General features: G+C 40.6%; 1 protein-coding gene across 11 annotated transcripts in view; it reads left to right on the top strand.

Moving 5' to 3' along the window:
- Positions 1–13,066, top strand: part of LOC122982584 (ERC protein 2-like) — a 156,735-nt gene that overhangs the window by 13,921 nt on the left and 129,748 nt on the right. For 7 of the 11 annotated variants that reach the window (XR_006403498.1, XM_044351980.1, XM_044351984.1 and 4 more), the window contains 5 exons: positions 1,578–1,652; positions 2,760–2,804; positions 4,254–4,409; positions 5,802–5,894; positions 7,270–7,437. Coding sequence is in view for 10 of the 11 variants with exons in the window: in XM_044351980.1 (XP_044207915.1) it covers positions 1,578–1,652; positions 2,760–2,804; positions 4,254–4,409; positions 5,802–5,894; positions 7,270–7,437 (537 nt within the window). In the remaining variant the exon portion in view is untranslated. The remainder of the gene's footprint in view (positions 1–1,577; positions 1,653–2,759; positions 2,805–4,253; positions 4,410–5,801; positions 5,895–7,269; positions 7,438–13,066) is intronic. The other 4 variants (XM_044351981.1, XM_044351982.1, XM_044351983.1 and 1 more) reach the window with 4 other exon arrangements.

Genomic DNA, 13,066 nt, shown 5'->3' with positions numbered 1-13,066 from the left:
TCAATTTAATATGACTTTTTGCATTCCATTGCATTTTTTTTTAAAACCTTATTGAATGAGGAAATTCCACTGAGCATTTTGTCCTTTTCCAGCAGCTGTCTATAACATAATCAGGCAGCTCCATACTGTATATTCATCCCTGGAGCTTCCTAGTATTACAATAGTCTTCCTTTGCTGGAGCCTTGTTGAATGGCTTCCTTAGAGGCATCCAAGCAATTCACTTTTTCCACCTACTGTATATTTAAACACATTTTCAGTTACCCCAGGTTTCTATGACCTCCAGTTTACTTGTGTTATGGGGTAATTTGTGCATAAAATATGTATAGATCTGTTTTTTTTTTTTATGAAGCATTATGTTTTGTAATCATTCACACACTTATACCTGCACAGAGAGTGTTTGGCGAGTGATGATAGCAGATATTTTTCCTTTGTGACCAGACTCAGAATCTACAGGTGGATGCTCATTGGGTGGTGAGGCTGATTAAAGCTAAGCAGCAGCAGCAGCAGTAATGGTTGTGGAAATACTTGCAGACCAATGAGGCAATGGCAGCATAGGCAGAGTGAAGGGACAGCTGAGTATTTTTGACAGTTCAAATCATCTTTTCCAAGGGTGTGTTGGTGTTGCTGAGAGGAGGGCATGCCTCATGCAAATATATAAAGTGTAACTTGCTCACAGCTTTTGCTCCATTTTTTGCTAACACTCTTTTAGGCAGGTGTTGATTGAGCTCCATAATAATGATTGAGGCTTTTGTAAGTGGTGATTTTGTAATTTCACTGCAATATAATGAAGGTGTTTCAAATACACAAAATAGTACAACATAATGCAACCAGGAAATGGTCAGTCCTGATATTAAATACTACAATAATTTGAAATGTTTCAAAATATTGCAGGACTCACGCTCCATGTAGTTGAAAATCTTTCAATTGCAATATTATTCTTTCTCCCAAATGGACTTGGCCTAATGCCTTAAATTTTCCCCGTTCATTGAGTAAGTTTAACTTTCTGTGTGCCAGTATGTGTGTGTGTGCCCATTACCTTGAATGTGTGTGTGTGCTTTTTTGTAGGCATAGTTGTAGGTCAGAGCTACCTTTAATTATTGATAGAAGAAGCTCAGCGCATGTGCTGGCAGAAAGTGTTGCTAAGCAGGAGCTTTAGCATGCCAGAGACATCTGCGAGAGAGACACAGAAAACAAGTGAGATATAAGAAACAGAAAGATGCAGACTGAAAGAGTGATAGAGACAGATTCAGATGACCTATAGTTGACTGTGTCTCAGAGAGACTGAAGAAGAGAGATCAGAGAAAAGAGACTTGAACGCCTGCTGTTAGAGACAGGAAAAAGTCCTCAGGAGAGCATCAAACCAGGAACCAGCTTCAAGATAATAGGAAAAGTATATTTGAAAAACAAGATATTTTTAGGGACAGTAGAACAATGTAGTAAAAAGGACAGGGAGAGATAGAAACTGGGACTGGTCAGACTGATCAGTGTATCGTTTTAAGTGGCTCTGAAGCCGTGGGTGTCAGAGAGTGTTAAAGATGATGAGCCGCCAGGCTTATTTTTACCGGGTCCCTCCTCAGGAGCTTCATCGTCGGAACCAGCTCCAGGCCGATCCGGCCAAGACCAGGGCTCTGCAGACTGTCATTGATATGAAGGTAGGAGTTACTGTGAATCTTGAATCATCGAGAACAGGCGACATTTTAGGTAATAATGTGCTACGAGGTGTGAGTGTGTATTGCTGCAATTGATCAGTTCTCAGCTTCATAAATGTGAGTGTCTTTTGCTGTTTATAAAACCAGCAGCTGTAGAAAATGTGTCGATCTCCAAACAAATTTGAGATCAGCGAGTTTAAACTGCGGTAGGTGTTGTGATAAAAAAGTCAGATGTTTTTATCCTGTTTCAGCAGTGTAGTTCACTCTTCCAGTTGCAGAATGTCCTCTGGTTTATTTTGATATCAACTTCATACCAACAAAACTTAAATTATTGATGAGCACTGCTGTAACATGAGCGCTAGTAGAGGATACGGCTCGGTTGTAAATGTAGACACTAACATACATGCACAAACAATTTAAGAAACATTGTCTTACTGTTGCCTCGTGTCTGTATGGCGGCCATGCCCAAGTAAAGTCCATTATTGGCCCATGCAGAGTTGAGCACTTATTCAATTTGTTTCAAATGTCACATATGGAAGCTTTCACTCTCATCTCAGCCCTTTGAAGTCGTCAGAGCTGTGAAAAATGCAGTTGACTCCACATGTGTCTGCGTGCACACCCACACACAACGCATATGTTGTGTTCATTCAGCAAACGCTTGTTCCAAAAGTGGCTCCTTTACAGCAAAACCACAGTTATTTTTCACACATACTTTGTGATTTGTCTGCCTATTAACAAACTGCACATGTGCTAGCCCAGGATGCCCACAGTGCGTTAAATGCAAAGCCTGACTGTATTAATTAGAAAAGGCAAAACATTGCCAGAGGGATTAGACATAAGAAAGGTGTTAGAGAGTGAAAGAGACAGAGAGATACAGTAACAGCCTTCCTTTGGTGATGCTGTTGATGAGGAAGAGATATTTCCCTGCATTGTTGCTAAATAAAACTATCTCCTGTTTTGCTAATTTTTTAAGTATTGATGCAGCTGAGGGAATTCTGCATGCTCTTTGTCCTATGAGCATGTAATGTTGATACTGTTTTTTCCAGTGTCTGCGTTGTCTGTGATGCTGCTTGTCTCTAAGTGGTGTATATTTTCGCTTTGTGATTACAGAACACCTCCCCTCCTTTCTGTTTTGATCCTGACGTTATCTGGCAGGTACAGTAATGAGTGCTGATCTCTTGATCCTTCTATCAACTCAACATGGACCACAAATATACAGCATTTGTGTTTTCCTCTATCCCTATCATAAATCCCTCCCTGGGATGGAATTCAGCACCATCGTGTAGCTCATGTTACAGCGGTTTTGAGGCCAAGCTTTTATTAACATGTATTCATATTGTGCTGAATGTTGTTTTTGATATTACCCTCTGTATTTTCCTTTGGATTTGCCTTATTTCTCTTCCTGTGGGTGATGTTTTTCTCTCCTTTCACTCTGGAACAAAAACAGATAGCAATCAGTTATTTTCATACAGAAATCAATGTGAAGCAATGGAAATGATTCAATAGCGTAGACTTTGGGTGGGCCTTTTTGTATTGTGTTGAGTGTGTATGTATGTATGCTTAGGGTGAGGTGGTTTTATTCTGCTATATGCCTGAATGCCCCACTTCAACTGTTTTTGGGGTTAACAATGAAAGTCAACATCTTTGCATATACTCTTTGCGTGTGTGAGTGTTTGTGTGTCGGTGTGTTATATATATATTTATGCATTCCTGTTTGCATGGTGTATGTGTGCTTGTGTGTTCAGGATGGTATATGCAGCACCGTGTTCTAGGCAGGGCTGATGTCAGAGGATGTAATAGAGGTCAGATGCTTACATGTTGCCTGTGGTTTGTGCTGATGGCATCATGCAATCTGCTTCCATTTATTCAATTACCTTTCTCTCCTGTTCCAAGGTTTAGCATTTAATGTATGTCTGAAACCATGCAGCTAAACAACCTCGGGACCTGTCCATGACAGACCCTTCCATTCCCTCATAGATACTGCAAAGGAAAACATCTTGGCTGTACACAATTGCTGGCCAAGATATTGCCTCTGTTTTTCCATGCTTTCTAGTCAGATATTGGGCTATACATTAATAGGTTATAATCTAGATAGAGGATGCCATGAGGTCTTTTGTTAATATGCTGTTGGGGCTGTTAGTGCTGTTTTGCAATCTCATGTTTTTCTTATTTCCACGTTGTAATGGGTTATTTTGTCACAGATCAAAAGTCCAGTGATTGTCTCAAATCAGCTTCAGTTTTGATATATCTCATATAGCTATAACGTTTATCCAATCAGGTATAGATGGGGTTCGCGGGAGCTGCAAATGATCTTTTGTACAGCCTCCTTGAATTGATGTCTGTCTCAGCTATTTCATGCATAGCGTTCCATGACAACAATAAGTAAAAATTTCAAGGCCAATATTCTCTTTCAGATCAACATCATTTTGTCAACCTCCTCTCCCTGTATTTGGGCTTTTGCACATATTTATTTTAGATTAATAGTTAAAGAGATCACTAGATACATAGATCATTGTTTAATCAATAACATGTAAGACAGGAACGCCCTTATTAAAGTCCGGGACTCAAATCTTACTCGTTGCCTGCCTATTGTCACTGGTGCAGGACACCAAGATCTCTTCCCTGGAGAGGAACATCCGAGACTTAGAGGATGAGGTCCAGATGTTAAAGACCAGCGGCCTGCTGCACTCTGATGACAGGCAGGATGAACTCAAGCAGGTGGAGGTCTACAAGAGCCATTCTAAATTCATGAAGACTAAGGTAGTGTCTCTGCATGCTACCTGAGACGACTCCACACTGCATGACCTGAGTGATGCATGTTAGTCTTAAAACATCATTAACAAGTGCATGAGAAGCTGTAATGTGCATGTCTCTTGTCTCCAATGCATGCTCATGGGCAACTAAGTATATGTTGGGAGAGATATTAATGTCAAACTGCAAATTACAGCATGCTGGCTCTTTCTGGCTGCTTTATTGAGCTTCTGAAGCTCCCGTGTTGCATGGATACCAAGAACTCCTACGCTTCTAAATGTATTTCTTCATATCTAGTTTGGCTCTAATTCAAAACATTTATAAGGTTTTCTTGCTTCCATGAAGTTCTTGTGTACCTTATCCACATTATCTGAGTGATGACCGAACATTGTACTGCTCTCCTAACTGCTGACTGTTCTGATGGAGCTAATTCAGGCCATATATCTGCTTACAGTGCAGTGTGTCTGTTTACTGTACTACCTTTAGCTAGCAGAAAGACCTTAAGAAAGGCCTGACTTAGACCCAAGCATACTGGGTTATCCATTGGTACATGTGTACACCAGTGCACAGACTGACACACGCACACACATTTGAATAGGCACATGAACAGAATATACAAGATCCATGTTGAAAAATGTAGTTTAAGGTTTCAGAGTGTTGCCAGCTGAGTTTCAATGATGGCTGAGACCGATGAGAAGTGCCTCATGTGAAACAGTTTTTCTCTTTGGTTCATTAATGGTGCTCTTTGTAGGGCCCGTTTGTCATTGCATCGGGGAAGTTCCTGATGCAATCATAAAAGAGATGTTTTTATGAATGGGGCCCTGACAGATGAATGTGAGCTTACAGCGACAGAGGAAAGAACTCTTTCCTCACCCGTACTGACCTGGGATGATATACATCACAGTGACAGTCCTGGCTCGCTCTCCCATGTCTCATCTTTCTGCATACAGTCACACAGAAACACAGAAAGACACCACGCACATGGATATGCACAGGCACACAGTTTCATTCTATATCTTTGAAGTGTTTAGGGTCCTGGTCTTTCAGCAGTGGTGGTGACTGGTGTTGAGCTGAGACAGTGATCAGAGAAACCAGAGAGGACAGCATCCATGTCCTCTCTGGTTTCCGCTCTGGGCTTTGATCTACTCGAACACTAGAAAGTAGCTTCTGAGAACATGAAAATTTGTTCAAGTATGATAAGTGGGCATTAGAGCAGGTGAAGTTTTTTTTTTTAGATAATCATGTCTTGCAAAACTTTACCAAGCATAACATTGAGAAGCCTCAGCTTGTGGTGGAGTGTGATTGAATACACAGCCAGCTGGGGAAACCTTGACAGTTTCCCAGCTGGCTGTGGTCCACAGTTTAGTGGCTTGCTGTCTTCTTGTCTTTGTGTCTCTGTAGGAGCAGGCCTTGTCACCATGTGTGTCTTCCATCAGACCAGCTCCCACCTTCCTACTCCCCACCCAACAGCCTTGGATCACAGAACAAGCAGAAGTACCCCTTTCATTAGTCTGAATTTGAATTCCTTGTTCCCTTTTTTTTATTAACAATGACCTTTCTGTTTATCACATTATTTTTAGTCCTCTCCCTTCCCCATTTCCCAACTTCTCTTTCTCCATGTCTTTCCATCCTTTCAACTCTGTCACCCTGAGTAACTTTTTGATTCCTCCTCACCTTTTGGCCCCCTGTCTCTTATTTCTCTGTCCCTCTTCTCCCTGCTCTCTTGTTCTCTTCTTCGCTCTGTGACCAGAGATTGATTGGCCAAGCTCAGGTCCAGTCAGAATTCCCCTGTTATGAGGTCAACCCCGCTCACACAATTAGAGAAATCTCTCTTCGAATCAGCTTTGTGCATTTTTGGCACCAGTAGCTAGCCTCAGCATAGAAACCTCCCTCTGTTAGTGCATTTGATTTCCTTTGTGGTTTTTCTGACATGCTCTATATTGCCTTCCTTAAAACAATCTGTAATCTGTCAGCTATGTGAGTGTAATGTTGCCTCTCATAACTCTGTTTGTCTGTGTATAGTTTCACCCTTGGGCTATTTTGCTTGGTGTGTCCATAGAGTGGACAGTAGACCCTGGAGTCCCCTGAGTGAGAGCTGATAATGTAGGGCTGGGTGATAATATTGTCATGTACCGTCCCTCCAAGTAAATGTATCATGACACAATTAACATACTGATATATTATAGTTTACAATGTCATGTCTAAATGAATTATAGCAAGTTAAATTTTGCCAAATTGTGTCACAGCATGAAATCTTAAATATGTCCGACTTTCCTTTTTCCAAAAATGATAGGGTTCATTAAAGTAAAAAATGAAAAACAATTCAATGTTTGACTTTTTACTACAGCATGTAATTTTTAATGCTGTGATAGTTTTTAAAATCACATAGTAAAATCACATAGTATTTTATCCATATTACCCATTCCTATATTAGAGAGTGTGTCTAAGCATCTCACTGCATTCAAAGGAATGTGTGCTTTCAAAACACTTGTTCTGAAAGTTCTTTTAATGAATGAGAAAGAGAGAAAAATTGGTCAGATTCAATAAGATGCACTGAATCTGGTCACCTAACTCAAAATGAGGTATGTGCCCTCCTCCCATTTTAAATCAGTGTATTAATAGTTCACATATTACTTGGTATTTGCTTTTACATCTAAAGTCTGTGTACAGCATGCGCAAGTACAATCAACAATATTCCTGTGTGTATATGCATGTGTGTTTGCGTGAGAGAAAAACAAATTTCTCTCCTGAAAGTTTTTGTTATCTGCAAGTATATCAGTCCAGTCAATGATGACTAAAAGGTTTTCATAACAAATATGTATGTGTGTGTGTGTGTGTGTGTGTGTGTGTGTGTGTGTGTGATTGCCAGATAGAGCAGCTGAAGCAGGAGCTGAACAGGAAGGAGTCAGAGATGCAGGCCCTGCAGACCAAACTAGAAACACTGACCAATCAGAACTCAGACTGCAAGCAACATATCGAGGTGCTAAAGGAGTCGCTCAACGCCAAGGAGCAACGCGCCAATACACTGCAGACAGAGGTCAGTACGCACACACAGACACACACACACAAAATCAACAGATGTACAAACACTCACAAATACTCCCACACATACGCAAACTTTCACCAGGATGCACTGAACCACTCCAGCTTCCTGGAAAACACTTGTAAAAGATACACACAGCCTCACACGAATGTGAAAGTGAATATGTCTGTTGATCGCTACAATAATAACAGCGGTGAGGGCCATAATATGTGAAGGCTGTTTTCTGTGGAATCACAAGAATTAATAAATGATTGCATTGTAGTGTGTGTTTCCTGTTATGCTCCTCTTACTTCTACTCTTCCCTGCTTTTATATTTCCCTCATTGGCGCTTATTGTTTGCTTGTTGTTTTTAATGGCTAATTCATCAAAATCAATGAGTTTTTGTAGTCCAGGGACAAATAGCCAATATTGGTGCATTTACATTGATGTCAGTCTGAAAAAATGTATGGTCATCCTAACTATACATAAACAATCCTGTCTTATTCAGCCTTGGTTTCTTCTCTTTCTGTTTTTCTAATGCACATTGAGGTGGGTGGAAAAAAAAAATGTCTATGCGTGTGGCTCCTTTAGTCCACTAGTGGGCTTGTGTGGGCGGGTCATTTAGTCAGAAGGCTGTAGAAAGCTGGCAGCTTTTCCTTCTTCATCTTTGAAGTTTATAAACTCTATGGCTCTAATGATTTTATCACTGCTGTTAGGGATGGAGGCGGGTTGTATGTGGAGAGATGGAGGTGTATATGTGCGTGTGGGGTGGCGGGGCGAGGCGGGGAGCATTTAGCATTTTTCTCCATCACTCTCTAGACTTGGAACTGATACTTTAGATCTCTTTGTGTTCGGCAGTTGAGAGCAGCCTGCTAACTATGTCCACTCATCATTACAGGAAGCAATTTGGGCCAAAATTAGGCCTAATTGTCCTTACATGTGCAAGGAATTTTGGCCCTTGCAGTAAGCTGAATACATCATACTTAAAGGAATTGGTTTTCAGTGGGTGGTTTTGTGTGAGTACATGTTTTTGTTTGTGTGTCCTACTGAAATGGCACATAAAGAAATTTGTATGTGCGCATGTGTGTCCTTTTCACCATAGGTATAATTTTATGGGGAGACAAGGAGACATTTCACCCCCAGTAATTTTATATTAATGAGGAATAATGTCATATAATATCATGATCGATCAGATCCTTGCGGTTATTGCAGTTATTAGATGACGGAGTGTGTCCTGTGATGTAGCGCTTGTGATCCTTATCTCCAAGTGGTTAATTATCAATGTTCTTTCATTTTTCAGAGCTGACTCTTTCATAACAGAGCCAGCAGCAATGTTCAGCCATGTTTTGGCTATGTTTCTGCTGTACTAGTCATATGTTAACACATAACAATACCATAAATATTGTGATATGACAACTCTTTTATCACAATAATATTTGTACTAGTATTATCATGACACCCATAAAACACCCCTACTGGCAGTCATATTGCCAATATCGGTTTTAAGATGCAAACTTTTTTCATAATATATTAAGAAAACTATTTTAATTTAACTCATTTTTAGATAATATACTTTAATATGCACACAACTTAAATCAACATGATCACCTCTTCAGTGTAAATCACCATTGAAGTTAACATTCCCCCTTTTTGAATACAATTCTGAATACTGTCCAGGTCAGGATGTCATTTTAAGTTTCAAAGGGTTAAATATAAAGTGGGTTATGCAGTGTACTACGCAAATGACCATTATGCCATTAAAACATGTTATTTTTACTGGTGAAGACTATAATTGTAGTAGTTTGAACCATTCCAGTAAATGTTTGTCCCAAAGTTGAAATGCCCATGAGTGGACCGGTGTGTGTGTGTATGTGTTTCTGTCAATATGTGTGTGTATGCATGAACGTGTGGGTGCATGACAAGGCAACGATACATAATTGATTATACTGCCCCTGACATGTGGGACATTTCTGTGCTCCGGAGCTTGCCTTCTTCTCACTTGTCATAAACAGACGGGCTGTAATCAGATCCGACCGTCCTGATCACCGCAAACACACACACTCATATACACACACACACACACACAAAAAAAAACACATACACTGTCAATGGTGATTGCTCGACTCTCATCTCCAGTCATGAGAAGCTTTTTCCTGCTATTGAAGTGGCCTTTCCCCTTGCTTGAGGAAGGCTAGGGTTTCCTTGTCTAAGTGGGCAAACCAGAAGATGAGTAAAGCTATTTAGGGCATATGAGGCCAGCCTTAGCCCTTCATTCCTCTACCGTCTGTCAATCATTTGGCTAGAGAGCTCTGTCATTCTCACAGGATCTCCCTTCTCACCTCATTCCTTCCACTCATATTATTACTTCATCTCCCTTCAGCAGTTTGTTTCAGATTTCCCACACCTCATTTAAAATTCCTCAAGAGCCCCACATTTCCGTTTTGTCTCACTCATGACTATTGGCCTATCATACCCATTCCCATGTACTGTATATGTATGTGTGTGTGTGTGTGTGTGCCAGGTGGGTCTTATCGTGAATGACAGTGATTGGTACACAAAGGCACAAAGGATCAGTAATCCACTCCCACATGCCTTCCAGACCAGCAGCATCATCTCACAGACACTTGTCTCTAAAAGCAATTCACATCAGGATGAGACTGAGAAGGGACCGGCCACTGAACAGAGCAGGCACTGTGAACAAGGGAATGAGAAAATGGAAGTGTATTTATTTGTCACTCAAAGTTAAGGACAGCTTCCAAATGGGCGTGATTGAATCCGTCTCCAGATAACAGAAAATGTGGAAAATAATGAGTGTGCGCTTGTGTGTCAGCATTGTGACTCTGCTGTCCACGTCTGTGGAAACTTAACCCTTTAATACAGTAGGTGTATGTGTCTTTGCTGCCCCAGTCAGGACAATGCAGGGCTGTAACTATACTCCAGCAGATCAGGTAACCTATCAGAGACCTTCCTGCATATTTAACCAGCAAGAGACAGGAACAAGCCACTACTCCAGTAGAAAGGGGTTTGCAGAGGCTTTTTCGTTTTCTTTGAGAACCTAATTTCGAAAATGAAACTTGTACTGAAAGAAGCCAAATCAGACTCTGTTAAAACTTGTAGGCATGATGTCAGTTTCCCCAAATTTGCGACATTTAAGCTGCAATTTGTAAGTTGAGATAATTTCCTCTTGCATTAATTCTGACTCATTTCACTAATCAAAACAAGTTTCATACCTGCAACCCATGCATGAGCACGCCAGAGCCCTGCAGGACAGTTTGCGAGTGACAATCATTTCACAGTGGGACACTGTTACCATTTGCAGTCTTCATGTAAACAGTGCTTGCACGCAAATGGCTTTTATGAAACCATCCTGTTTGTTTGAATCAACTGTTCTTGGTCACACTTGGTTTCTATGTCACGCTGAGGTCCAGAGTGTACACTGATCTGATTTGAGATTTCAGATCAAAGTAACATTCCTTCAAATTCAGATTTTATTGACTCAAGACAATGGTTGCATGGTATGGAGTGAACAAAAAAACAAACAAACAATACAATCATGATAAAACAATGGCGCTCGGCAGGAATGAAGCGCAACATGAACTACTTAAAAACAGTAGAACATTCCTCAAGAAGGCAGCTAATTTTGGCTTATCTGACTATAAATATATTGTCCTTACAATCTTACATTCAACCAAAATATGATACCCCCAGGCAGTTCTCACTGCAAAGCTTGTACACCCTCTGATACCTATCCAGGCCTTTATATTTTCCTGTGACCTTGGAAATTCTGACTATGACCACAAAAATAGCCTGTCTGTAATTTTGTTTTTCATACAGTATGGTATTTTTCCATGAGCTAAAGATAAGGCAAACCACATTCATTTAGTATTCTGCATTACCTGGAAAATCCTTGGTGATACATATACTCCAGAGTTATACAAGTTAAGCAAATAGCTGCATATTACCTGAAAGAGTTTAGTGTTTTTACTTTCTAGCAGCCTCCCCCAAAAGCCAGTAATTCTCTCCATAACTGTAACACAGACTAGGTTTCTTCCCAGCTGTCCATACTGTCTGTGTTTCAACATGACTTGTGTCTTTCACTTGTTTAACTCATTCTGAATGGTCAAAGTCTGTGCGAATTATATATGCTATATAGTAAAATTATCTAATATGAACACTGGTCTTTATGGGAGGTGATATTGTGGGGCTGTGTTGTAGGGTAAATTACCCTCAAGTCAATCACAAGTCATTGCATAAAAGTAACTAAATGACGATAATACAGATGTATGCATTACATTGTTGTAGTGTGTGCATGTACAAGACACAGAGGCCTTATTTATTCATTAGAGAAATTTCGATATGCTTTCTACTGCTACACATGGTTAATGCCAAATATTGGCCTTTGAACCAACCTATAGGATTTTACACAGAGTAAGATAAGAGGAATATTGCCACCTGCCCCTACAATTCCTCATTACAATGAGATTACTGTGGATAATAAATTTTCTAGAATAAAGCATTTGTATCTATGGACTGGATTTGGTGCTGTTAGGTCAGTCAGCTTGAGCTTTGTTTGATGATACTGTGTGATACGCCCCAACACCTCTCCTGCTATCTGTGTGGGATCCTGCTCCCCACTTAGAGCAAAAAATAGGCCTTTGTGGTGTGGCTCATAGGTTAAAAGGTACTTCAGAGATTCATTTAGAAATACTTGAGTGTTCGGTGTGACCTGCCTTTGCTGTCTTCTTTAGTGGTAATTCTAAGTTATTACCTTCAATTTTTGATGCCACAAATCATGTTGTATTTGATGTCTTTGGCAGATATTAAGATTTTCATTTTGCGAAGGTCGACATGCTTTGATTTACATATTCTTCACTTGAGGCAAGCATTTTGCAGGTGGCCACTTACCCACACAGGGGAAATCCAGGCTCAGGGTGCTTAAGTCAAAGTCTGCATCAGGCACATAAATAACGCTGTAACATTTGATATTTCGTTCCCCACCGAGTGCCAGCTGAAGCGTAAGTAGCAGCACGCCTTCGGTGCACGTTTTGCATGCGGCAACATGTCTGTGTTTACGGAGAACACACTGTGGTATTTTAATTCAACTTGCTCGGATGTGACCTCAAATATCTTTTATTCTCTTTCATCGCCAGCGTTTGCAGTGTGTCTGCCAGAGGGCCTCCGTTGAGTTTTGATTCTGAGGTTGAGGTGTAATGACTCGAAGAAGATATAAATGACTCAAAAATGACTTGCTAACATCAACCCTAGCAACGGTGACGAATAGGGAAAACAAGAGGAAAATAAAAAAGAAATTGGAGTGGGAGAGGGAAAGAAGGATAGATGGAGCGACAGGAGGAAGTGAGAAGTGAGAGAATAGAGTTACTTGATGGCTGTGGAAGGCTTTGGGCTTTTGTCAGTGAGCAATTCGATGGTACGGTGTACTGTGGTCCCTGCTGGACTATTTTTGTTGATCTTTCCTTGTCTTCTTTGCTGATTGATGGTCCATATAGGTAGTGAGGCGGAGAAAAGATGTGGTCTCAACCTGGTTACACTCCACCCTGGACTCTCCCCCCGCTGTGTTCTCTCTGTCTGTCTTTCTTTCTGCCTCATTCTCTTTTGCTTCCTCTGTCCAGATTTTCTCTTCCCC

The sequence above is a fragment of the Thunnus albacares genome, chromosome 5, assembly GCF_914725855.1.
Source record: "Thunnus albacares chromosome 5, fThuAlb1.1, whole genome shotgun sequence".
NCBI classification, from domain to species: domain Eukaryota; kingdom Metazoa; phylum Chordata; class Actinopteri; order Scombriformes; family Scombridae; genus Thunnus; species Thunnus albacares.
The sequence above is the reverse complement of the archived record's forward strand: the minus strand, read 5'-3'. Positions and strand labels throughout refer to the sequence as shown.